We start from the raw sequence: 26,487 nt of genomic DNA on the forward strand, positions 1-26,487 counted from the left end.
TCACACACACACACACACTCACACACACACACACACACACACACACACAAAAGTCACACATAATCAATATGTTTGAAGAGAATTAGCCTGTAGACATTTTAGACATTTTGTGGTGTACATTCTTGTGAGACATTTATTGATTATAAGTTCTGTTTTTGGAAATCTAACATTTTGAGACCAATAGGTAAAAAGTCAACAACGTAATTTGTTTCCTCTTGACACTTCCCCAGAAACTCCTGAACTCAGTCAAAGAACACACTGAGAATGACTGCCCCCCATCTGTTCAGGATGGAAATGATGTTGATGGGTAAGTCACAAACAGCTAAGGGATGTTCTCTGTTGAGTGGAAAACTAGGTTACATCTTTCTTGAAGCAAATTTAGTGTGATTCATTGTTGTAATGAGCTGTCCAGTGAGCTCAGTACCATTTCTCAAAGCTGAAGTTAAAATGATGATGCCCTCTTACTGACTTACAGATGTGTACTTCCATAATCATAAACACACCCTATCAATTCGGAAACAATGGGCAACATAAAAACAGCATTAATGAACTATTCATTTCACCTCAGTAGTCCCCCCCCCCACACACCAAAAAACAAAACAAAAAAAAACAACTAAGGATCACTGGGAGAAAACAAGACAGTGACACTTGGTCTCCATCTAGTGGCCAGTTAATGACCTCCATGGACAATTGTTCTCTACATACAGTGTGACAACACTCCAAATAACTTTCTCTCACTGAACGTAGTGCTTGGTACACTTAATAGTGTTTGTTTACTTAAAGTAATTTCAATTAAAAATAAGGACTATGTTACTTTCTGCACTTTACAACTATTACATTAATTACAACTAGCTGAGATTGCACAGAAAAAGGAAGACCAGAAAACAGCAATGCAAAATCTACCAGTGGTACCACCTCAGGTTTTACCCTCACCTGATCCCTCAGGCTCCTTCAGCACATACCAACTTGATATCTGTCAGGCGCACAAAGGCAGGTGCACTCCACGCCAAGGCGGTTAGACAGGCAGACAAACTGACACCGTAACTGCCAGCGTTGCGCCAGCCAACCGCCCGCCTCCGAGCTGGCCCGGGGTCCCAGAGGTCCTGCCCCAGATCCTCACGCAGGTCCGTGCTGCCCTGGTTAAGCCATTTAGCCGTGCGCTTACAAGCATGCCATTGTGTCCAGGCCCAGGGCTCCCTGCACACAAACACCGGCTGCTGAATGGGGGGGGGGGGGGGCTGGCGGTTGCCATTCAGCTACGCGAGCATCGGTGCATGGATCCTCTGCGGCCGCTGTCCAGCACACACACCTATCATGTAACAAGGGAAAGCTGACACACACACTCACACACCTACACACTTGTGAAGAGAGACAGGCCCACGTATGTCACCTATTGCTTTCACTACACTCGCCAGGTGCCATCTGTCGCATTACCTCACCATAGACAGACAGACAGACAGGGGGAAGGTGAGACAGGCCTTAAATGTTGATTTCAAAACAGCTTATAGCAAGCAGATAGAGGATAGGACAGGCACGTTTACAGATGTGTTTGTGTGCTAAGCATAAAAAGGAAAAAGACCAAGATGGTGAGAGGGGAAAAACATCAGCGGAAAAGGAGACTGAAAGGAGAGTGTAACAGGATATCTCTGATTTGTGGCGGGAGCACGGTCACTCAGTCATGGTGAGGGGCTGCTCATCTTGCAGGTGACTTACTCAGGCACATATAGGCTGTCAGCTGTTAAATATACATGAAGAGCCACTGGAACATAGAAATAATATACTATACAGTCTATTCCTCTACCAGACTTTATTGTAGCTATAACCAACCCCTCTGTTAAAGGCAAGACACTACAGGTGAATAGTGTAAAATTGTGAACTACTAGATATCACCATGGAACTTCCCCAGTCAACTACTTGACAATTTTTTTTTTTATTATTATGTTTACATATGCATATCTGATATGCACTGATTTACAATTTCTCAATCTGAACATTAGGCAAAGAAATAGGATATTTGAATCAAAGGTTTCTAACAGGGATGCCATCCTGGAATTTCTCCTTTGAGTGTCTTCTCTGCTGTGTGTGTAGGTGTCTAAGAGCTAAGGGTCTACTCCTGTTCATCCTGAAAGCAAAGGATTGCAACTGAGAGAAAAGTAATCTGATTATCCAAAACTTTATTTTATAAAAGATGTCACCTGGCCAACATTGTTTATTTTTAGTTGATACAAAAACGTGGATGTACATTTAAAACAAGGCAAGTCAGTATTTACAGTACATGATTGTAGCACCTTGAGCAATACGAAAGTCCAGAACAAATATAAACAATTCATCTTATCAAAATATCACCTGAAAATAACATTGGACAGTTTATTCAAAATGATCTACATTTTAATTCACTTAGGGGTTGATTTCCCCTTTTTTGGCGTCTTGCCCCCTTTTTTCTTTGGAGTGGAGAATTCCTTGTTGCAGATCTCACAGACCCAGCAACCTGCAAAACAGAACACAAAAATGCCATTGGGTGGATGTTTGCACTTAGTGTAAACACTGTAGTGCTTTTTTAGATGCTCCAGACTATAAGACATCCTGTGTTGGTCAACCACAAGGACCTGTTCATTTTCAGCCAGCCTGTAAATTGCCATTTGGATATTTAAGAACTGCCACATTCCATAGTTTTCCATGAGACAACCTGCAACTCAGAGACTCGTGTACTCGAGACTTTGGTCCACTCCATAGTGTGTGTGTATTTCACACTATGGAGTGGACCAAACTGCTCTGAGGTGATTGTTCTTACAAATAGTTATGTATCCCGTAAAAAGAGTCTCCTTACCATTAAAAAAGATAGCCAGGTTCAAGATTGCTCTGAGGTCATGTTTCAGAGTTAAATGTTTTAGCGTTCTTTCCATGTCCTTCATATACAAGGGACATATTTGCACATTTGGTCTGTCAGTATGGTATTTGTGCACCTGTGTTCTACGAGCCATAATGAAACATAACTGGATTGTACAAGCGATACAGGAAGATGGGGCACAGCACAGGTTTCAAACTCCTAGTGGATGTCAGAAGGCAACTGCAAGTTCCAGAGTATTGTTGTGACTGATTTAAGACCAGACATGGCGTTGTATTCGGGGTGTGAGCATATCCTCTTCTTTTATGCAGCTAACTATTCCCTTTGAGAATGTGATGAAGGAAGACTTTGAGAGGAAGACGTCAAAAGATGCAGAACCTTTTTATACACAGTCAATGTGCAGAACTGGTAGCATAGGTAAGGGAACGTGGCTGGCAAGCACACACAAGACCAGTGGAGATTTGTTTGTTTGGTTATGTTTCTCGTCAGATTATAAATGGCTCCGGCACCGAAGAGGAATGAATGAAGAATTTGTTGGTGCATGTATCAAGGGCTTCCATTTTGCTTGGTCATGTTGCTGATTGGATCGTAAACGGCCTCAGCAACAAAGAGGACTAACTGAAGAATTTGTAGGGATTTGTGGAGTGCCCTCATCAAGGGTCGGTCTGGTTAGCAACTATGAGTTAGCAACTATGGTTTTGGGAAACGTGCCCCAGATCATAAACGGTTGCTTTGTTGGTCATTTTGTTTTTGTTGCTTTGGTTGTGTGGTTGGGCAATCAGGCAACTGGCAGCGCATGTGCTACTGTGAAAGAAGGCCATTACAGATCCTGGGTACAATTGCCATTGTGTCCTGCATCATGTTGTGTGATGTAAAATAGGCTTGGTTGTTGGTCGGTCACTGAGGGAAATCCCCTACCTACAGACAAGGAATTTAACACCTCTCCTGTAAATATCTGAAGCAAAACCCATTCTTGGTTGGAAACAATGTACATACCTTTTGTGTATAATGGTTTGTTTACCAAAGGAGGAATAAATAGAGGACAAAAACAAACATATGAATAGCCAAAAAAGGATCAATATGACGAAATGAAAATGAAATAAAAGAAAAAGAGAGATCACAGAAGTACTAGGACCATTAAAAGGCAATAAAGCAAGAAGGAAAGACAGGAAGGTGACGGTCACAAAAGATAAAAGGGTGGGAAGGGGAAAAGTGAAAACAAACAGGAGTGTGAGAGCCGCATTATACCCTGAGGGATAGAGTCCATTCCCACACAGAATGTGTGGAAGCCGCGGTCACACTTGTCGCAGAACATCATCTCCTCCTCGTGGTGGGGCTGTTCACACACAGTGCAGGTCTTACACTCCATGCACTGCCAGGGGTACGTTTTTATCATGGCCACCAGCTCCACACTCATGTCCAAACACGATGGATGACCTGATGCGTGCACACACACAAACACAATCATTCAGCCATACAAAACCACATCAATCTATGGATATATATTAAAACATGACTCAATTAATAGGCCCCCAAAACATAAGTATGTGGGCAGACAGCTATTACACAGGAATTTCATGAGGACCCCCCCTGTCAACCACTACTAGAATTAGATATGAACTAGATATGAATATGGTATTAGTGAGTGTACATGTTCTTGTGCACAATAAATCTTGGGACTTTTTTGCATTTACAATAAAAACAGACTATCAGCAGATTACCTTAAAGACATACAAAGTATAGCAATAACAAATCTAGTTTTTAAAGGTGATTAAATCCTAAATATTGCTCATGACTACTAGTTTGTTTACGTTGTCTAAACATAGTGTGTTAGGTGTGTGCTTACCACTGTTCCGGCACTGCGAGCAGTTTATGAGGGCCTCGGCCTTGCCCCTCTTGTTGGACTCCTTACCCTTCTGGCATATGCCACAAAAATCATTGGGAGTGATCTTAGGCTGCAAGGGCAGAACAACGCTATAAAAAACATGGCAACAAAGCCAAGAGCACTTCATGACATGTACTCAAAAACTAATTGTTTTCTTTTCTTTCCTTCTTTTTCCAGATTTATTCAGGTCAACCTTGACATGTTCAAGATTCCAGGATAATTTGAAAAGGCTTTGACTATCTGTTATTTGTTAACTTCATTCTAAATAAAACACCATCTGGTCACAGCATTTCTGATGGCATGCAATACACACAGAATCTTGAACACAGCAGAGTGGTGACAGATCTGATAACGATAAACCAAGCTTTACAGAGACCTTTACAGACAGGAAGAAAGAACAATTGTAACACCATATTCCAAAATTTCATATCAAATAACAACTATATCAAACTATATTCATTGATATGACATTTGATGGACCCGTGAAAGAGGACAAAATAGCAGCAAGGTACTTGTGCCACCAGATGCATATTCTGAGTAGTTATACAGTATGTAAACACTGAGACTTCACAGCAGTTGTGCTACTACTGCCAGATATATCTGGTGACTTTTGATGCTTTATAGAAATTATTGATATCACACACCTCTTTTTTCTATACAGGATAATCAATTAAATTTCTCTCATTATTTCATTTAGCTTTAGGGCAATTAAAAATGTTACACATCATCATCTGTCAATTCTGAAAATAAAGGTCTTTCTGGTTACATACACATAGGTAAAGATCTACATCCATGCTCTAAGGTGCGTGGATTATTGTCCCCATATTGACATACGGACACTACTTTATTTCAAACAAAATATGCATTCAGTACGTGCATAATTTGAAAGAAACCCTCCATTGGCCATCTACATTGGTTTCAAACCGTTTTATTTAAATGTGTAACGGTGATGAACTATCCCAATACGGACATAAACGTTCTAACCAAGTCTAAAGACTTACAACTTTCAAGGAATAAACATTTATATCAGAGAGCAAGAAAGAAAGAACAAAAGTAACAAAGAAAGAAAGAAAGAAAGAAAGAAATAAAGAAAGAGAGGAAGAGGAGACACAAAAAACTGTTGAACATATTAACTGTTATCAGATGTCTAAATGACAGCAGCTTGTCGCTATGGTGCCAGGGTAGGTGCTTAAGGGCCAAACACAGCATCCTCGTTGATTCAGAGGGGAAAAGAGAGCAATCATTTTCAAAATCATTTTTCCAATCAAGTTGTTCAGCAGGTATATTATAAAAACTGGGAAGGAGACCAGAGACAAATTACTGACACCATTCTTGACAACTGAGGATCAACAGACGCTGTACCTAAGAGGGATTTGTATTAGTAGATTTCTAACTTAAAAGCTTGGAAAAGCTTGTTTTATGATATTGTGACCAAAGAAATGTGCCAGTGCATGACATGAAAATTAGGTATAAAAACAGGGAAGAGGGCACTCAGGATCAGTTAGGCTAACCAACTCCAAAGATGTTTGGAGTGCACGATAAAAAAGTAAAAAGAGGGAAAAAAGGGAAAATTGAAGGAAGTTATGAAGGAAAGGCTGGACAGGCACATTAAAAGGAGAATATTTTTCAACTTAGTCAATTTTTGGATGATAATGAGTCAAACATTTAGTTTGAGACCAAAACAACGTTAATTGGTGCCATTTTGAGTAAGGCCGTAATATGCTAGATCAAAGTAAATCACCCCTGTAAGCCACTATGCTTACTATGGAGAGTGTCCCTGCCAACAAACCAAAGTATTCTCATCTTTGTAAGTGTAATGAAAGGTTATTAAAAAAAGGACTGTTTGTATAGTCAGTACATGACCTTAGTCTTCTTCCGGTCGCAACCAACTTGGAGAAAGTCTCCAAGTTTATTACGAAATACAGCACAAACTACCTTCAGTAGTTGTAAAAGGAGGAGAGTTCGGTAGTTGACTTGTACAGACTTTCTCCTTGCAAGAAGGCAGAGACTGGCACAACAACTGGTAATGCACATGTCTTTTTAATACACTTTCTTTACACATAAGTAAAAAACCCCCCTTCATATTATCTGCAGGGACCCTCTCCATAGTAGCATAGAAGTGTAATATTTTGAGCCTAGCCAGTGGAGTGATTTATTTTTACATAACGACATTTCCACCAAGACTATGCAACATGCCATTTCATTGTAAATGCACATTCCAGTCTTACTCAAATGACACCGACTAACGTTTTGGTCCCAACTAAAATTTAGACCCCCCCCTTTAGACAAAAATAGACCCTTGGTTGAAAAATAGTGTACTTCAGCTTTAAAGGAGAATTCCGGTGTGATATTGACCTAAAGTGTGTTGAAACATGATACCGAGTGTGAACGTATGTCTCATAGCCCATCTCGGCTTGTCCCCTGCACTCCAAAATCTGGCGCTAGTTAGCCGATGCTACCAACAGCTTTTTCAATGGTGGTGCTTCGGCATCGGGCTAGCCATGCAAATAAATCACTGTTTTACACCATTTACGAGGCTCAATGTATCTCCACACTTCATTGGTAGACTTCCGAGGGCCCTGACATTTAAAACGAGACATTGAGAACTTTGAAAAAGCACTGGTAGTTTACTTACAAGACGATTTATACAGACAGTATCTTCACGAAGTTTAGCGTTTGCAGCCATCTTGAATTTAGTCACGATAAGTCGAGCAACGAGTAAGAATGAACAAGTATGATAAGGGATCAGATTCCAAAAATAATTCCGTGGAAATGCATGGATTCCAGTTGCTGCTACTGGAAGAAACTGGAATCCATGCATTTCCACTGAATTATTTTCTACGTTCACACTCGGTATCATGTTTCTACTGTACGTTCACACTCGGTATCATGTTTCAACACACTTTAGGTCAATATCACACCGGAATTCTCCTTTAAAACATGGCCTGTTGTAGTATTTCCCAACTCTCAATTTCTTCAAGAATGTGCTTTTTTTGAAAGCAAATCAAAAATAAATTCTTTAGAGTGAATAAGGAGGGTTCAGAGGATGTAGAGGCATTCTAGGAAAACTGAAATGTTTGAAAAGAAAAGTGCAAAGTGCAAACCAACTTACGACCCAGTTTACCTTTGGCACCCTGCTGCTATTAACATTATGAAAACCATAAAAATAAATCAACGTAACATGAAATTGAAAGCCTATTTAAGCTTTTAAATAGGTCAAAAAGTATTTGTTTACTTTTTCTTGTTGATGTTGAACTACTGAACTTTTATTCGTTAGTAAACATTAGAGCTAATGTTATTGCTTTTAGGTGCTTTCGGTTATCAAGATTGCCATAAGGTAGATCTTTTGATGACCCCTTAACTTCAAAATAAAATAAAAAAAATTACATATATCGGAAGCGATCAGGCCAGCCCAAAAAACAAAAAAATGTCATATCAAGCAAGGCATCCTACACAGTTGATAGTATGAAATCACTGTCTTCATACACTCAAGTTCTATTCAATATTTAAAAAATACAATGTCAAACAATACTCATACTGCATCAAAAACATAATATGTGTATGTTCATATTTCAAAACATACGGCAGTGATGTTGAAAGCATGACTTTCAAAAACTTTTATCATCTACTTAGTGCTTTTATAAAATTCTGTAGCTTATAAATCCTATTTTTGAAGGGTAAAATAAGGTAAAAAGTGAATGGTTCTAGCAGCCACACACATCTGCTTCTTTGCCATTAGGTTCAATAGGCAAGTGAGCAGCATAGAGGTATTTAAGGACATTCAAATTAAAGTTATGTAACAAAAATAATAATAATAATAATAATAATAATAAACAAGACAAACATTTAAAAAAAAAAAAAAAAACATTTACAGTTGAGGGCTACGTAACTGTAAAAATAAAAAAGTGCCTCAAAGAAACTTCCTCAACTCCCATGCCCCCCAAAAAGCCTCTGTAGCCAGAAGGGTTGAGAGGAAATGATTATTGCTCCACACCTCTATGCTGGGTGTAAGGATCTGCTCCATCGGACTGGAGAATGCGGAGGGAAGGCTGACTGTCAAAAGGGGGGGGGGGGGCAAGTTCCACTGGTGATCAAAAGAGTCACAGCAAGAGCTACAGTCCTCTGGAGGAGTGTGAGTGTGTGTATATGTGCGTGTGTGTGAGAGAAACGCAACATCAGAAGTTCTAACTCGGACTGAAAAAAAAAAAGTGATTTCTCCTCTGAAGAGGGGTGTGTTGGAGGGTTAGAAGAGGATGGGGAAGGGTGCTGGAGGAGAAAAGTGCTGTCGAGGGGAAAAAAATTGTATAAAAAAAAAGAAGATCAGGGGCTTTTTTCTTCTACCTTGTACCCGGACAGGGATTTGTGTTGATGGGGGCGCGGGGTGCTGTCTTTGCCCTGGGTAGATGTGCGATCCTTGGCTTTGCCTTTGGACGGGACTCCACCATCCTGGCTGTCTCCATCAGATGTGTTCCCCGATGAACTGTCCTGTAAATGACAAGTTCAACTTTTTGGTTAAAAAAGGAAAAGAGACATTTTCTTACATATCTTTTGACCTTAAAATCAATGTGGAATGCCTCTGTAGGAATGCTGACTTTGGGTTTAAAGAGAGGTAAGGTTTGTTAAACATCCAGTGTTTCCCATACATTGACTAATCTGTGGCGGGGCGCCACGAAATAAAAACTGGCCGCGACACATTAATATTCTATGTTTAATTGAATTTAATTTAATAAGATCAAATCCTTGCATTGAGCTGCGCTTTTTACGCACGCAGCCTTTCCTTGCCCCGCTCTCTCTCGTAGCCCGCTGCCCCTCCTCTGTATGTGCTTTTAACAAAATATGCACGATTGTTGAAGGATTGTGGTTTCCACATAGAAGCATTGCATAGAAGACGTCTGGCTAAATTGCTATAAATAAACTTAGCATCGTGACCATGCTGCGCATGTTTGTTCAAAACTGCTGCATTGAAGTAAACTCAGCTAAGGTCTTATCACAACATAGTAGGCAACATTGAGGAGACTAAACTAAGTTAAGTTATGCAATCAAGCATCAAAGCTAACGTTAGAATACTGTTTGGATGTCGAATTTAGCATGCTTAGCCTACTTACAGCTGCTTGTCAATTTCGTTGAAGGGCTCATTTTATTGACTCTGTTCTATTCAAAAGTGCTTGTCCCAAGGAGAAGCTATGTAGAAAACGTTATGAATTGCATCCACACATCAGCAGCCTTTTAACTGTGTTACAATTGCAAGGGTTCCATCACGAACGTCTTAAAGTGACCAATACACTACCAAGACAATCTTAATACCCCCCCCCCCCCCCCTTGTCCAAGTCAGCTACAAATTGAATCCAATTCTGTGGGAAACACTGACATCTGATCTAGTTTACAATAAACAAACTATTATAAATGGATAAACGGAGGATTTACACACACACACACACACAAAGATTAGTTTCTTACTGATGAGCCTTTGTTTTTCTTGCCGTCTTCTCCTTTCTCTCCATCTGCGTCATCAGAGTCTCCATCGCTGTCAAGCGCTGGAAGCTCTGGATCCAGAGGAGGCTCATACAACGCGGTGTTCAAGGGCAGATAGCGTAACTCGTTGGGAGAGTACCTATATAGGTGAGAGCATGATATTTGCATTGTATTTGTGCAATTTCTTCCATTTATTACACTTCCTGAGCAACGTACAAAGTGAGAAATGACAGTTAAGATTTAGGGCCCTATGTCGGCGATTTAAAATGCATGGTTACTCGCAAATAGCTTTAATAATATTAGGAGTTTGTCCAGTCCACATTGGGGGTGGTTTTGTTATCAAACGTCGGGCGCCTGGGGCAAAAAGGTTGGTCTTATGTTTCTTAATCAGTCATGGGTGTGTTTTGGGTGTAACATCCTTTAAACCAATGAAAATGACATCTGTCATTCCCTTTAACAGCAAGCAGTGCAACTTCAAACAGTGCATCGGTATTTTAATAGTCAGCGGTGCATTTGAAGGAATCTGCTTGCACGTAAGACCATATGGAACAGGTATTCCACTAAACCATGCTTTACAAAAACCTAGCAGAGTATAGCCTACATGCATCTGCACTCGACTATTATTTGAACTCATAGGCAAAGTGAAACTAACTTCACCGTGGTGTCATACTAGTCAACGACAAAACAGCTACACACAGTTCATTACTTTCACTATTAACTGACTATGGCTTACAATCGAAAACATAGCCTGAAAAAAGCATGACTGAATAAAAAACTTAAGGACATTTATCCTGCAGAGGAGTTGCTGCTTACATCTCATGACAGTGCGTCTTCAGCTGTGCTTCATATGCGCCTTTCACTATAGACCAGTTTTTTTTTGGTCAGTGGCGTAATGCTTTTTAGATGTAAGATAGCGATTTTTGGATAATGCACTAGACCACACCTTAGGTTGTTAATTGTCACACCCCTGGGCGCATTGTTCAATAAAAGAGAAGCGCATGGCGAAAAATTTGAGTAAGATAGCAATACGCTTTGCGTCGTGATAAGAATACGCTATGTGCTGGGTTTTAGATTACCAAGATAGGGCCCTTAGTTGTTTTTCACAACATGAGAAATGCATTCACAAATTTGATTTGTGATAAACAAAAATGCTGATTCATAACAACTTACCAAATGAATGAATGAATGAATGAATGAATGAATCAATCAATCAATCAATCAATTATTGCAATTCTGGCTGTGTAATTACTAGGCATTGTTTCAAGTTTATTCGAAATACTTTATGACTGTTTTTTTCTTACATTTATTCACCATGAACTTGTCGTTCCTCTCATGATGAGTGATCAAAACATTTTCAGAAGTTCTTCGTTAAAGCTGCAGTTGGCAAGTCTGACAGATTGAGGGGACTTAGCCAAAATGTTAAATGTTTACAACTCTCATGCCCCTCCCCCACTACCACCGAGCACCCTCTCATCAAGTTTGTGCTCGTCAGTGCGCACCAGACTGCACCAGACTGTGATTGACAGTCAGATTTTACATAGCCCTGCTCTGATTGGACCAAAAGGAGCTGTGGATTTCTGTGTGAACCGGGAGCTGTGGATTTTTGCAAAACAAATAAAAGGCTCTAGGTGGAGGTAGAAGTGCAGGGTTTTTTTCTAAAACCGGCTGATTCATGTTGTTCTGTCGGAGCATAGTGTTGGTTTCAGTGAATATGATCAAAAAAATCTTCCCAACTGCAGCTTTAATTTAACTTAGCCAAATCAACAGTGAGATGGTTGACATACCTTTTAAAGTAGTCCTGAAACTGCCCAGGTATTAGAGCAACAGGGTAGGGTCCTGTTTTAGTCTGCTCTGGGGGTAAAACTTTATATTTTCCCTGAGGAACCTGGATTATCTGTAAGACAGGGTTTTTTTTAAATGAAGAATACTTTGTGCAAACAACCCACTTTAAAAAAAAAAAAAAAAACAAGCACAAAAATAAAACGCACCATGGCTCAATACATAAAACCATTTTAGATATAGGGTTATAATGTGCGAATGATGACTTCAACTTACATGTGTCTGAAGGTCGAAGTACGCTCGTCTCTCCTCCATGCGCTCTCTGTTGAAGTTGCTGTTGAACTCGGCAGCTTTCTTGGCAGCTTTCTTGATGTACTCTGGCACTTTGCTTGCCTCCACTTTCTGTGGTGTTTGTTGCTGCTGGCAAAAGGTTCAATTTTGTACAAGGGAGATTAAGAAAAATGTCTGAAAATCAGGTGCCTGTCTGCAGGCCTATATTTTGATTGTGGCATACAGAAAAGTTTTATTCAACAGAATGGACAGCAACATGTATACATTTCAGATCAAGAATGAGATACAGAACTTTTAAGATAAGTTTCGGTGTTATCTTTTGAAAATTGTTGAGATTTGATAACTTAGCATAGCTTTGATTGGCTAAAGCAGCACTCTGCTGAGCTAAAGTCAAGAGGGACAAGCAGAAGAGGCTGAACAATACAAAAGAGAGTGATGCTTTACTCACTGCACTTTGAGTACTGACTGAGTACTCTTTTGCTATCCTCTGTCGCTCCCGTTCCTGGAGAATGACTGAATACTCTGCGTGTTTGGCTGGATATTCCTTAATCATTAGGTCTATCACTTCATCACTTCGCAGAGCTGTGAGACCTATGAATAACAAACATTTAGTTAGTATGTATGTGTGTGCATATATACTGAAATTAATACGAACATATGTAAAGCGTAAAGCTGCAATAACCAGGCATTCAACATATAAAGAATTTAACAAGCCAATTTATCAGGCAGCACTTGTGATAGAGAAGTATCTTTATTGCATTAATATTACTTTATTGTGTTTTTAAAACCAATCTCTTGATGTGGATTAATTTGACAACACCAGGTTTGTGTTGTAACCTTTAGGCAATCAATTTGATATAGAAATGTTATGTTAATTCCATGTCATAAGAACACCTTTATCCTATTTCACTCCAACAAAACTGTTATTGGTGAGAGTCGAGACCACCAAGAAATGCATTTTCTTGGTTTGAACACTGGAGGGAAAACCAGGCATGCATGCCATATGGCAGAACAGTAGTGAAAGCTCTACACTAGAGTAATGCTAAATCACTACAGTTGCCCCATGAGTGGGATCTACTTATGGGTTCATCCTTAGACCATGTTGTGTAATCCTGCACACAGGCAGACGGACAGACAGACAAACCACACCAAAAACATAAACAAACTTACCTAAAGTACACTGTGTTTCTGTGATGACATTTTGCTCCCTCAAGTACAGCTTCTCCTTGTGAGAAAGGTCCCTCCTCTCTAAGTCTTTGAGAAGCAAAACCAACAGTTTCTTCTTCTGTTTTTGCATTACACCCATTAGGTAAAAATTGCTTATTTGTAGTTATTTGTGTTCTAAAAGGAATGCACAGGCTTACCTGGATATTTACGTTTAAATGATGTCACACCAAGGTACTCGCTAACTTGCTCTTGCAGCATATAGTACTCTCCTGTGTCATCTGGTGGCCATTTGTATTCTGTTAGGTTTTCCGCAGGAAAATAAGTGGGTCTGTTGGGGTGGATGACATGTTATTGGAGATCTTATTGCAAAGAAAGTTTACCAGCAATAAGTCAACTTAACATTGTATAGTGATAAATTTGTCATAAATACCCAAGCTCCTGACTAGACGTGTCACAACTCCTAGAGCTATCCCCGGAGCCCATTCGGCGTCTTTTAGGGGCTTGGCTGCCATCATTGGAGTTCTCTTCCGTGAAGTTGTCATCCTAAAAGGCAAGCAGGCTTCAGTAAATAATGATTTCAATCTAGTAGGGAGCTGCTAAAGAATGGCAAAACATTGTGATTAAACACAATTGCAATCAATAACTCTTCTAAGTTAATGTTATGCATTGTTTAGCCAAAAAAGATGCACATTCAAATATTTTGTTGGACCACCTTTAGCTTTGATTACAGCTCCCATTTGCCATGCCACTGTGCTAACAACCTTATTAAATATGACAACACTAGTTGCATTATTTTTTCATCAATAGCTTGTATGGATAACAGCAAGAAATTAAACACCGCATAAAGGGTTATCCAGCACATTCCAAAGGCTGGAATAGCCTATTAGGGAAGAAAACCTCCATTGATGGAATTACCTAGTCATTTCGTAAATTCAGGTAGTCGTCTGACTGCATTTGACAACCACATTACATTGCTGAGCCTAGAACTGACCAAGTGAGTCAACCTCTGATCATAAAACTGCCTTCAGAGGCTTGCACAGAGGGCACTATACATGAGGGGTGCAAGTGTGCAAAAAAACAAAAAAATTGCACACTTGTCTGTAGAGCCCTGGATATATAAACATATAAAGATGTGAGTCCTTCTTGGCTGTTTTGAACTTTTACCTTGACTGTCGCACCAGAAGAACCTAAGGACTAAAAGGGAGGCGCAGCTCAATGCTGTACCATCACAGCATACCATACCATCATTTTGGAACAGGCTAAATCTGGAGTCATAACATGACGTTTGTCTACTGATCAAGTCCCTAGCAAATTAAATCCTGCTTTCCAATAAGTCTCACTAACAAGTGTTTTTCTTATAATCACACAGCTGTTAAAGTTCAAGTCACAGGAGTTATATAGTATGCCCTTATAGCGTTAGGTAACGTCAAATACATTAAAATTACAGTAACATTACAATGTGTAACGTCAAACCTTTACGTTACAAGCTAGCTTGGCTCATAAGCTCATTTTGTTATGATGATGATAAGGTAACGTTATAGCAGCTAGATATGTCCCGTCAGCTTCAACTTTTCTTACTACATCAAAGTGATATCGTGCCTCTCTAATACGATAACGTTAATCACTCCTTTGATGATTCAAACAGCATATTTGCCATAAACGAGACTGTTTGCTATCTCAGCACAGCAGCCTAGCCCAATGTTATGGTCGAAAGCTAACGACGTCGTGATCAACGGCTAAACTGGGATGAATGAAACAAAGGCGGGATGTTCCGTCAACAAACACCGGGAAAAAGTAATTATATTCTAATGTAATTTCAGTACCGTTCATGTTTAGACTGTTAAAAACGATTTCACAATTGCGCGTGAATTGCTACCTTTAAAGATTGCGTTCCAGGTGTCGCAGGACCACTGTCGCACTGTCTCGGTGAGAGTACAGTTGCCATTTTGGTCGTTTCAATGGCGGGCAATGGCATAAACAAGACAGTTCAAAATAAAAGTGTGGTAGAAAATAACCGGAAGTAAGTTTTCTTGGGGAGCAACTCGGCAACTCAGTGAAAATTAAAAGCTGATGTAGTAGTCCTGAATATTCCCTGAAACTTTTCTGAGATAATTAATTGATCAATCTAAATAAATTATTGAAATTTTGGTGCAGCTTCAACCAGTTTAAAATACCTTTTTAGAGATGTTGACGTCACTACGACGATTTTGCAAAATAAGAGTCCTCTGTATTTTCCGGTATTTTCCAGCTCGTTTGACTTCCACGCCGCTTGGTGGCAGATATTTAGGGAGCACCCAGACTAACAAAGTGCATGTCCCGTGTCAGCCATATTGCAGTGAGACAGCGGTATTTCTTTCAATTCGAATGCTTTCCTTGTTACGTTAGTTAGCAGTGTTTAAGAGTGGTTATAATGCTTTCAACACATTCGTACGATGCTAATGGGAAAATGAAAGATTATCACTATTCTGGTCCAGTAGAGCACAGATTCTCTCCCTATGCTTTCAACGGAGGGTAAGTAAAAATGGCAATGTTAGTTTCGTTTTAACCAACGTTAGCTGAAATAACCTAGCTAACTTTAGCAAATGTTACCAAGGAAGAAAGAGTGCAAGCTGATGTTGAAATAATACACAAACATGTTTGCCAGACCATTTTAAGTTTGTATTTAGTTTAGGTTTCATACACATAATTAGGTGTCACATAAACAATAGATAATGTAAATAGTGTAACACCAAAGATCCGCCTCAACTCTCTCTGGTAATACCAGTAACGTTAATGAACGATGACTAGGATTTGATGTTAGCCATATCCACTCTGTTGTAGATAACTTGCTAGCGTAAGTTTAATTCAGACTAGCAAATTGATTGGTTAAAATCTGCTTATAAATGGCCGTTGGATTATATTATTCGAGTAAGTTTGACGTCTCAAAAAAGCTCAAAACATTTGGATTGCTGTTGCCTCCTATTGTTAGCTAATGTTACGGTTGCTTTGACAGTTTGGTGTAGCTGCTAGCTAAGTTGGTCAACGTTAGTAAATGTCTTAACCTGATTTTCACTTTGCACATTAAAGCATTCTCTAGAGCTGTATCGTCAATATAGTAGTTTGGTTAACAGTTCGTTGTATTGTAGTTGTATTGCTGCAATACCATAAGTTTAAGGTTACACTTGTTTTCCTCCACAGGACTGTGTTGGCTGTTGCTGGTGAGGACTTTGCCATTGTAGCCTCTGACACTCGTCTCAGTGAGGGCTACTCTATCCACAGTCGGGACTCTCCAAAATGCTACACGCTGTGAGTACACATACTGAACTGCACTGCATACGGCACCCTTGTGTGACAGAGATGCGTCATTAAGTGAAATCTTGTTAAGACTAAAGCTGCACAGGTTTTGGAGGCTGATAAATCGTCTGATAATGTGTATATTGGGTCTGAAGGATATACGGGACGATAGCCATCACGCTTGTTTGTATGATTTTGAATTCATTTTCAGGACTGACACAACAGTAATTGGCTGCAGTGGATTTCATGGTGATTGCCTTACTCTGACCAAAATCATTGATGCTAGGCTCAAGGTGAGATGGATATTCGATACGCTTTGCCTTCCCTCAATTTGTTTGTTTCTCTTTACCTTGGCAATACAACCCTTTCTTTCAGTTTATTGTTGTCTATATCAAATGACAGTATCACATGTCTAGTTGGAGATGAAAATTAAATGTTACTTACTTGCCTTCAGATGTACAAGCACTCAAATAACAAGAGCATGACAAGTGGAGCCATTGCTGCCATGCTGTCAACAATTCTGTATGGGCGGAGATTTTTCCCGTATTATGTGTACAACATCATCGGTGGTCTAGATGAGGAGGGTAAGTACAACTTGTTACTATGGAGATACATTTGTGTAGGTTTATAGTGTAGCATGTGTAACTGTCATCAGTGGCTAAATGTCAAGACATGACCTGTCAGTGATGCCTTGAGTGTTTTGTCTTTCTCATCAACTATTTATTATATTCAGCTTCAGTTATAGAGTGGACAAGATGTAAAATTCCTTGCGCTTTTGGTTAAGTACTACTACTTCCCATAGCAGTAAACAAAAACTAAGAAACAAAATCTAAGAATTGGCATTTATACCCCTTGTCAACTTTTGCGATGTTAGAAGACAGGTTTAACAAATTCTCTGTCTAACCCTGATCTCTAGGTTAATTTACCTTGAGATGAAAAACTGAGATTTTGGTTCCAATACAGTTAATCTAAGTTAATTCAGTCAACACAAACTTTGTTCATTCTTAGTTCAGCCTGTGCCCAACTACTATAAAATGGCATCGTCAATAGAGTTCAGAAATGACGAGTCACCGCCGTAACCAGTTAGAAAACGCAGCTCCACTCCATTTTAGAAGTTCTAATTCTAATATCTGAAAATGCAGACTTATCTGAAACTGTTGGTTTCCCATGTCATCAGAAAGTATAGTATTCAGTTTATTTTTGTTGTAAGAAAATTATTGCTTTGTACTGTTTTATATTTAAACTTAGACTAAAAAATACCAAAAACATTGAACTGCGGCAACAATAAATATTACGGCACAAACCAGCACAAACTGTTTTGGTTAAGCTGTGATACCCTGTTATTATTAAATTGGTGTGGCAGTCAATGGATTTGAATGCAGTACGCCTAGATTCATTTCAAACAACTTTTAGTATGCTGTTAGATTACAGATGGAAAAAGTGGTGACATTTGGCTACTGAATAAATTTCTATTTTATTTGAACATGGTAATGTTTAATTAGTGGTTGAGTGATGGCACTTAATATCCTTTCTGGGTATTGGCTATACAAATTAACTTGCTTCATGTCAGCTGAAAAAATGGCCACCTATGTTCATGTGTAATATCACCATCAGATTTTTTATTTTTTTTTCATATAAAATGTTTTTCATGTGCTCTAAACTTTTTTTTTTTTTTTTTTTTTTAACTGCACTAATCCTGTTGTGAATGTGATTTTACTGATCATGTTCTGTTAAGACTGTTCTTTTTCATTTGTGTTATTTTGTCATTCTACAGGAAAAGGCGCTGTCTACAGTTTCGACCCAGTGGGATCATATCAGCGAGACACTTACAAAGCGGGAGGCTCAGCCAGTGCCATGCTGCAACCCTTGCTAGACAACCAGGTACATAACCAACAGTGCAGAATATAGACCCCACTAGTTTCCAGATGTCTCCTAACCTAAATTTAGTAATTATTTGCCGTAATTATAGAGCCCCCCCCCCCCCCCCCCCCCCTCCCCTCCCCTCCCCTCCCATTTTATAATCATGCGTTCTGATCCTCAGATTGGCTTCAAGAACATGGAGAATGTGCAGCATGTTCCACTGACCCAGGAGAAGGCAGTGCAGTTGGTAAAGGACGTCTTTATCTCTGCGGCAGAGAGAGACGTGTATACCGGTGATGCCCTCAAGATCTGCATCGTCACCAAGGACGGCATCAGAGAGGAGATTGTTCCTCTCAGGAAAGACTGATCCAACCAGCTTTTCGTTTCCCCCACCAAACTCTGCTTATTGTTATATTCTCCTGACTGCTATTTCCATTGAATGGTTTATTTGGTCACACTGTTGTTTTTACATTCTTTCTGAAAAATAAAATATCAGAATGTTACCTGACAATACTGACTGATAATACTTATTATTGTTTAGAAAAGCATTTCCCTATTAAAGAATGTATGTGTATTTGTTATCCTGTTTGGCACTGCCTTACATTAACTCAGTCACATAGAAAGAATGCTGCTCAGGAATCAGGAGCTTAAATACAGCAGCTTAAAACTTTGATGTTCCCATTATCCATGAAGCAATAACCCTTTCAGTGTCCCCACAAATCCTTAAATTGTTTATTTACTAAACAACTACATTTAGTTATTGATATGTAAGGCCTGAAAATGCTTTACATGTCTGGGATTGCAAGAGGGCAGTTATTAAATTTGATGTAGACCTGAATAGCTGTTTGTTTAGACTATAGAACGGGTATGTGGCCCTTTAGATCCTCTCTAGTGGCTCCCTGGCTTTCTCTAAAAATGGAAGTTATAAAATATGTCTAACAATTTCATATAGTCGTTAAGCTTCAAGCTGTCCCAACACATTAACAGTTTGTGAAAACAACAATACAGCATATACAGAGTATGGCGAGTATGCCATGTGCCTGAGGCAAATAAAGATAGAGAGGTTTAAATTGATTACTTTAAAATGGTTCCGACATATGTGCGGCCCCTGACAGATTTATTTTCATTTCTGGTCAAGAAAATGGCCCTTTTAAGAGGAAAGGTTGCCGACCCCTGATATAGAAGGACATTTTGTGTGTTTTTCAATACCATGAAATTCAAAATGTGCAGATACCCTGCTCTTACATGACGATAAATGCTACACGTATCAATGTAATTCTGTCCACAGTGTAGACTTAGGTCTTATTCATAATATTGGTTCTTACATTCCCTCAACAATGGGGATGTTTAGGGCTGTCTGGCTTTGTAATGAGTTGTCAGAAATAATATGCTAGCATTACAGATTGGATTGATATTCCAAAATCATTTCTCATACAGATTATCATTATTGTTATTTCGTTGTTATTTTTTTGAGACGAGAAAGAATACTCTTAACATAGGTGGGACTAGCTTTAGTAAGCCTGTCACCAGTGGATCTCGACCAGCACTGTGTTGTGAGGTGTGCTGTAGATTTTTGAGGAAGACAACGCATGAATAAATGCATGAATGACAGCATGAAAAGCTCATCAACGTCATGTTGGTATGTGCCATACATCAGTGTGATTTGACGTTTTGGTCTGGTTTAACCTTTTAGCACACTACGCTGTGTTTGGAAAATAGGCTCCTGCTGGATTTTCATGTGAAAATTGTTTTTTTTTTTTTTTTGCATATTTTGCCAATATAGAGTTTAAGGAACAACATGGTTTTTGTCTTTACATTTTCACGATCCATCTTTAGTGTTTTTATCTGTATGTTTTAAAATAAGCAATTGTATCTAGTCCGAAAAGTGATTTTCACATTTTCTTCTAATTCTACTTTTTGCATACAAAACCCCCAGATAATGTAGAATGGTTGTTGGTTCTAAAACAATATGCATAGTTTTCAAACTTTGAGTGTCTAAAAAGTGTAAAAACACCTCCTCCCTTGTTGCCTATGCCAAAAACGATTTCTTGATCTTTACTTTTCTTGATGCTTTCCTTGACCTGCCACGCCATTCTATTGTCTATACCTTAAGAGAAATTTGTCTCAGAAATAATCTGATAGTACAGGGAACACAGTACACCACTAGGTGTCATAGGCAAGTTAACCCAGAGACTTTCTAATGAGGAGACACAGCACTCAAAAAATACTCTATAGAAATGCATAGGGCTAGTTTGTCACGCCAATATGGCCGTTGTCTACACATATCCCACCCCTTCCTCGGCAAAACGTCGACATGTGAATACATTGAGCCAATCATATGGTGTGTTGTGAAGACATCGTGCCAATCATGTGTTGTGATCTCGCCGCTGGAGCAAGATTGGTGTCGTGAAGCCTTGCGCACGCGCAGTTCGACCCAAAGACTGTGCCCGATGAGTGCCCATAAAACGTTGGTATATGGCCGCCGAGTGGAGGGACTTGCCTAAAAGGACTTTGGTTAACCTGACTCTCGCCAGATGAATTTCGTTCCACCTAGCTCCACTCATCCATCTGGGATCGATCCATTGGAGTGGTGTTTCAGAAGGCTGGGCCTTATCAAAAATTCTTGATTGGATAAGCCACTTGTCCGTCATCTATTGACATGCTACTGCAACCACTCACATCGAAGCAAACCTGTGACGCTGAGAACAGTCTCACAGTCGCTTCTACGCTACCTACGTCACATATATGAAACTCCCGCCCTGTGTCCTGATTGGCTCTACCATAAAATCTGGTGCCGAAATCACTCTCAACGGAAGCGATCCCAGATAGATATGAGTGGAGCTAGGCGGAACGAAATTCATCTGGCGAGAGTCAGGTTATAGTTAAGTAGCAGTAGGCAAAATTAACAAACAAAAGAATATAAGTTACAAACAAACAAACAGACATACCACGGATGGCCCTCTCACAGCCTGAACTAATACAAAAAAACAAATAACTCAGGTGAAAACATTGGTCAGACACTAAACCGTGTGCATTGGTCTCTTTAAAAGCAACAGGTTATCCACAGCCAACAGGCAGGGCGTGCGAGAGATACAATGAAGTCTTAGAATAAAAAATAAAGCCATGTTCTTCCAACAACAAAACCACAAGCAATGCGCCAAACAATTCAAATGACCGGCATTGTTCACCCAGAGACGATGCTACGTATATGATCACCACCCACGGGTGGGCGTGTGCGCCAGCGCTGCAGTTCAGCCTTTCCACATACACCTCTGGCTTTAAAGTTCACCGTCCTGGTAGCATACCTATCTACTGCCAAGTCCTGAAGGGGACAGGGGAAACATACACTGGCAGAGAACTCATGTGGGAGGTGGAAGGGGTTTGAATGCTGTCCGGCAGTATTATGAGTGGAATGTCGGACTCCTCCAGGGGGCGCACGATTGGAAAATCTTCACCTACAGTATGCTGGCTAGTGCAAGAAAACCAGAATTGTTTGTGTAGACTGATGGTGAACTGCCAACTGTAGTCAACTGTAAAACTAATAAACTTCATTTTTACGGTTTGTGAAGGGTGCAGCCCCGTTCTTTACTTGGCTAACGCAGGTACAAATAATCTCCTTTACTTTCTTTGGTTGTAGGATAGTCCGCGATTCACATTAGTTTTGGCTACCACCGCAAGTGCATATATAGGCTACTAAACACTAGGCCTACCCAAGTTCTAGGCTATTCACATTTATAATATTGCTATAATACCTTCGTTAGTAACAGTCAATACTTTTGCCTGCATCAAATCGCGCATTCACATTTAGTGTGCATCTACCATAGGCTTAACATGAGTTCTAAGCGTCTTTGTATGCTCATATCTGACTTCACTAGACTACGCACAAATTAATTTAAACTTACACCGCACTTCCATCTTCTGACTAGTTCTCTCGCGTCACTGACAGTAGCTAGAATGCATCAAGAAAACACAGGGAAAACACTGTTCAGTCCACCAAGTCATGATAAGCTATTGGCGCTGCGCAGCACCAGTTGTGATATTTATCCTACTGAGTGTAATCGTAGGTAATGTCATGTATGAAAACTAGTATTGTTAGGCAATACTATAAGTATCAAGTCCAGAGCAGCTGAGGTGTGGCGATGACATCATCAATACGCAAATATGCGCTTTTTTCGCCATCCAAATGAACTCGCAAGAGCTACGGTTTCAGATTTTTCCACCCTGGGACCAGGTTTAAAAAAAGTGTGGTTTCGGGCAGTGTGTTTAGAGGATTCGTTTGGACGATCGGCCAAGATGATGCAAAACCTGTGCGTTTAACCCAAAAAGCGTCTCCGTGTGGACGGGGCCTAGGACTACCCTCAACAGGTCTCCAACTGCAGTTGTTACGGAGGCAAGGCTCCCTCCCGATACCCCCATAAGGCTGTGGAGCAGCCAGTGCTGTTGGGCTGGATGAATCTTGACCGGTGGGAACAAGTTTAAGCTCGGAGCGATGCATGGTCTTCCCCATACGGCCTGATCTTATAGTGTGTGCCAATTCCATCCAGACACTCCACAATTTCATACTTGGTGGACGCCCATATATCCTGGATTTTGTGGCGACCGTGAAAATGGTTCTTGCAAAAGAGTGTACATGTACATTTAGCAGACACTTCTTGACCAAAGTGACTTACATATGTCAGCTATATTACAAGGGATCACATAGTCCCCGGAGCAACTGGGGGATAAGTGCCTTGCTCAAGGGCATAACAGTGGAAGCAAGCTGGAAATTGAAACCGACAACTTTCAGGCTACTGCACGCTAGCCCAGCTCCTTAACCACTACACTACCACCACCCACTAGAAAAAGACTAGAGTGCCAGGTGCTAATATGGGTACGGTGTCAGGACCACCATACCTACGATATGCCGCAGCCTCTTCGAAGTGTCTCCTAGCACTAGCATAGACAGAAGTCAGGTACTCTTGATGTTGCACCCAATAAGTCGGTCGACTGTCCCTGTGGTCACCTCCAGTATTTCCAAGTAGGTGGTCGACTGGTAACTGTGGTTTCTGACCGAACATCAGCTCGTATGGGGAGTGCTGTGTGGACTGGTGCACGGTGGTATTATAAGCCAACAGGAGCTGAGGGAGCAACTGGGGCCATTTACTCTTCTTTTCAGGGGGTAAGGTCCTGAGCAAGTCCGGTTACAAGCAAGAAGTAGCTGAATGATGGGCAGCCGTGGCCCACTGGTTAGCACTCTGGACTTGTAACCGGAGGGTTGCCGGTTTGAGCCCCGACCAGTGGGCCGCAGCTGAAGTGCCCTAGAGCAAGGCACCTAACCCCTCACTGCTCCCCGAGCGCCGCCGTTGTAGCAGGCAGCTCAGTGTGCTGGGATTAGTGTGTGCTTCACCTCACTGTATGTTCACTGTGTGCTGTTTGTGTTTCACTAATTCACCGATTAAATGCAGAGGCCAAATTTCCCTCACGGGGTCAAAAAAGTATATATACTTAAGTGTCCTGTTGAAACGTTCACATTGACTGTTCCCCTTCTGGATGATAAGCGGTGGTTCTACTCTTTGTTATGCTGTCACACAGGTGCTTCAAAAGCTCCCCCTCAAAGCTGCGGCCCGGATCGGAGTGGATTCTCCTTGGCACGCCATACACATAGAACCATCTCTCAGTTAGAATCTTAGTTACGGTAAAAGCTCTCTGATCAGGGGTGGGAAAGGCCTGGGTAAACTTTGAAAAATCATCTGTGACTACCATACTCTTGTCCTGTGCTAGCCCAATCCAGGAGAGTAAAGTCAATGGTGATTATCAACAAAGGCTTATGGTGGCTAACACATTTCGCAAGAAGGTTCTGGCTTGGGTTGTCTTGCTTTAGCAACCACAGTGCTCACACTCAGAACACCACTTTTGCACCTCATGCCACATCTGGGGCCAGTAGCACCTCTGGCGTATCAGATCTGTGGTCCTGTCCACCCCCAGATGGCCATGGTTGTTGTGTAGCCTAGTGAGCACTTCCACTCGCAACACCTTGGGCAGTAAAAGCTGCAGCACTGGATCCCTGGAAGGAGAAGCCTGGATCACTCAGTACAAGGTCCCATCCACTTCCTGTATCTGGGACCACTGCTTTATCAGCTGCTGGACTTCCTTTAGTTTGCTCCTCCTGTCTTAACAGGTAGGTGGTCGGTTGTCCCTGTTGCCAAAACCACAGAAATCTGGAAATACAGGGATTAGTCCCTTGCAGGACTTTCAGGTCTCTTTTGGTTCAACCAGGGATGGTGTCCACCATACAAGATTCTGTCACCCAAGAGTCTTGGATAGGTGCACTTGAGGCTTGCATGTTGGCTATTAGTGGGGCTTGTGGGAAGCCTAGAAAGGGCATTGGCATTGCGATTAGCTGTCCCAGGATGATAATGTTGTAATCAAAGAAGGCAAGCTGAGAAACCCAGTACTGTTCCAGAGCACCCAATTTCGCTGACTGGAGGTATTGGAGGGGATTGTTGTCAGTGTACACGGTGGACTTGTTGCCCATGAGATATTCGCAATTTTTTTCTGTGATTGCCCACTTGACTGCAAGGAGTACGAGTTTCATGGCACTATAATTTGACATGTTCCTCTCACTTGGCCGCAAGCCACGGCTAGCAAAGGCTATTGGTCGCCGTAACCCATCCTTCTCCTGTGACAGAACTGCCCCCAATCCTGCATGGCTTGCATCCATTTCTAAGATAAAGGGACAACTGAAATCAGCATAACCGAGGCTCTGAATCCACAAAAAGTTCTGAAGGCAAACCTGAACCTGATTCAATGTTAACTATCCAATATGCAGATGTCTGTAATTTAAATGTATGCAAATTAGTACATAATTAGTGAGATATTGTTAAATTACATCCATAAACATATATTTTCAGAAAATAGGCTAATGCATGAAAATATTGTCTCAACATAAACTAGATGTACCGCATAGCGGTACAAAATATGACCGCCGCTCAGTCCTGTACATCCATTCCGCGAAAATAAATCACACTTCAATTTGTCTCCATCTTTTACTCCATCCCCCACTCTTGAAACTTTTGTGTATGCTTGTTTGGCATGCCTGAGTGTGTGTGTGCGGCTGCACAGAAAGTAGCCTACTTGTGCTGAAAAGGTGAATAGATTGTAGAATAGCCAAAGAAGATGTAGCATTGTTATAAAACCTTTAAAATCTCTAAACAATCACAAGTAGGGCAGGTCATCACAGTTCATCCATTGAAACTGGATTGATGAAAGGTCACTTACACCTGTAGGCTACATTGTATTTGGGAAAAGCAAAAGGTATCAGCATAATGTTATTTATTTATTTATTTTTTATGTATTTATAAACAAAAACATCTCTGTCAGTTCCATGCCGTTTTCAACAGCTATCAAAAACAAAGGTCATTTTTGGATGGATGGATTTTTTGTGAATATTTCTTCTTCTACATAAGATTTTAGTCATCTTTAGTTCATGTAATACTTTATTGTCAATGCACAAATTAAGTAACAGTAGTCTGAAACGTTATTGTTAATGCACAAATTAAGTAACAGTAGTCTGAAACGAAATGCTGTTTTACATCTAACCAGTGGTGCAAATAACTGACATGTCCAAATGGGCCTTGATGAAATGCGTCGCTAGACTGTTCATACACATTTTAACGGGCCAAAGTTGAAGAGCTTTTGTCCGTTATTGTTCGTGCAAATATAGGCTGATTCATGTTCCCTTGCATTGTGTAACTGAGGTCCATGGCTAGTCTGGCTTTCATCAGACCAAGCTCAATCTTTTAAGAAATCAAAAAATAAATAGCGGGCAGATCAGGCTGGGTTCACCCAGCCTAGTCCATAGGCACCCGATATTGTTTAATTTTCAGATTGAGATATACACGCTCTGGCTATTCTAAATGCAAAAATGCATTAGGGA

General features: G+C 40.5%; 2 protein-coding genes across 3 annotated transcripts; one reads left to right on the forward strand and one right to left on the reverse strand.

Annotated features, from left to right (window-relative positions):
- Positions 1 to 2,157: 2,157 nt before the first annotated feature.
- phf10 (PHD finger protein 10) lies at positions 2,158 to 15,457 on the reverse strand. Of its 2 annotated transcripts, none has more exons than XM_042065126.1 (12): positions 15,316 to 15,457; positions 13,870 to 13,982; positions 13,637 to 13,767; positions 13,443 to 13,526; positions 12,721 to 12,863; positions 12,258 to 12,398; positions 11,987 to 12,096; positions 10,188 to 10,341; positions 9,072 to 9,215; positions 4,692 to 4,800; positions 4,094 to 4,282; positions 2,158 to 2,488 (listed from the first exon to the last, which is right to left on the reverse strand). In XM_042065126.1, the coding sequence occupies exons 1-12, from the start codon at positions 15,412 to 15,414 to the stop codon at positions 2,394 to 2,396; spliced, it is 1,512 nt and encodes a 503-aa protein (XP_041921060.1). In that variant the 5' UTR covers positions 15,415 to 15,457; the 3' UTR covers positions 2,158 to 2,393. The 2 variants fall into 2 exon arrangements, with proteins under 2 accessions (XP_041921060.1, XP_041921059.1); XM_042065125.1 differs by having other exon boundaries at positions 12,258 to 12,401.
- Positions 15,458 to 15,724: 267 nt separating this feature from the next.
- psmb1 (proteasome 20S subunit beta 1) lies at positions 15,725 to 19,083 on the forward strand. The gene is made up of 6 exons (XM_042065127.1): positions 15,725 to 15,950; positions 16,617 to 16,724; positions 16,924 to 17,005; positions 17,167 to 17,296; positions 18,487 to 18,593; positions 18,754 to 19,083. Exons 1-6 carry the CDS (start codon positions 15,850 to 15,852, stop codon positions 18,937 to 18,939), a joined length of 714 nt encoding a protein of 237 aa, XP_041921061.1. The 5' UTR covers positions 15,725 to 15,849; the 3' UTR covers positions 18,940 to 19,083.
- The last annotated feature ends 7,404 nt before the right edge of the window (positions 19,084 to 26,487 follow it).

This window comes from Alosa sapidissima, chromosome 16 (assembly GCF_018492685.1).
Source record: "Alosa sapidissima isolate fAloSap1 chromosome 16, fAloSap1.pri, whole genome shotgun sequence".
Taxonomy (NCBI): Eukaryota; Metazoa; Chordata; class Actinopteri; order Clupeiformes; family Clupeidae; genus Alosa; species Alosa sapidissima.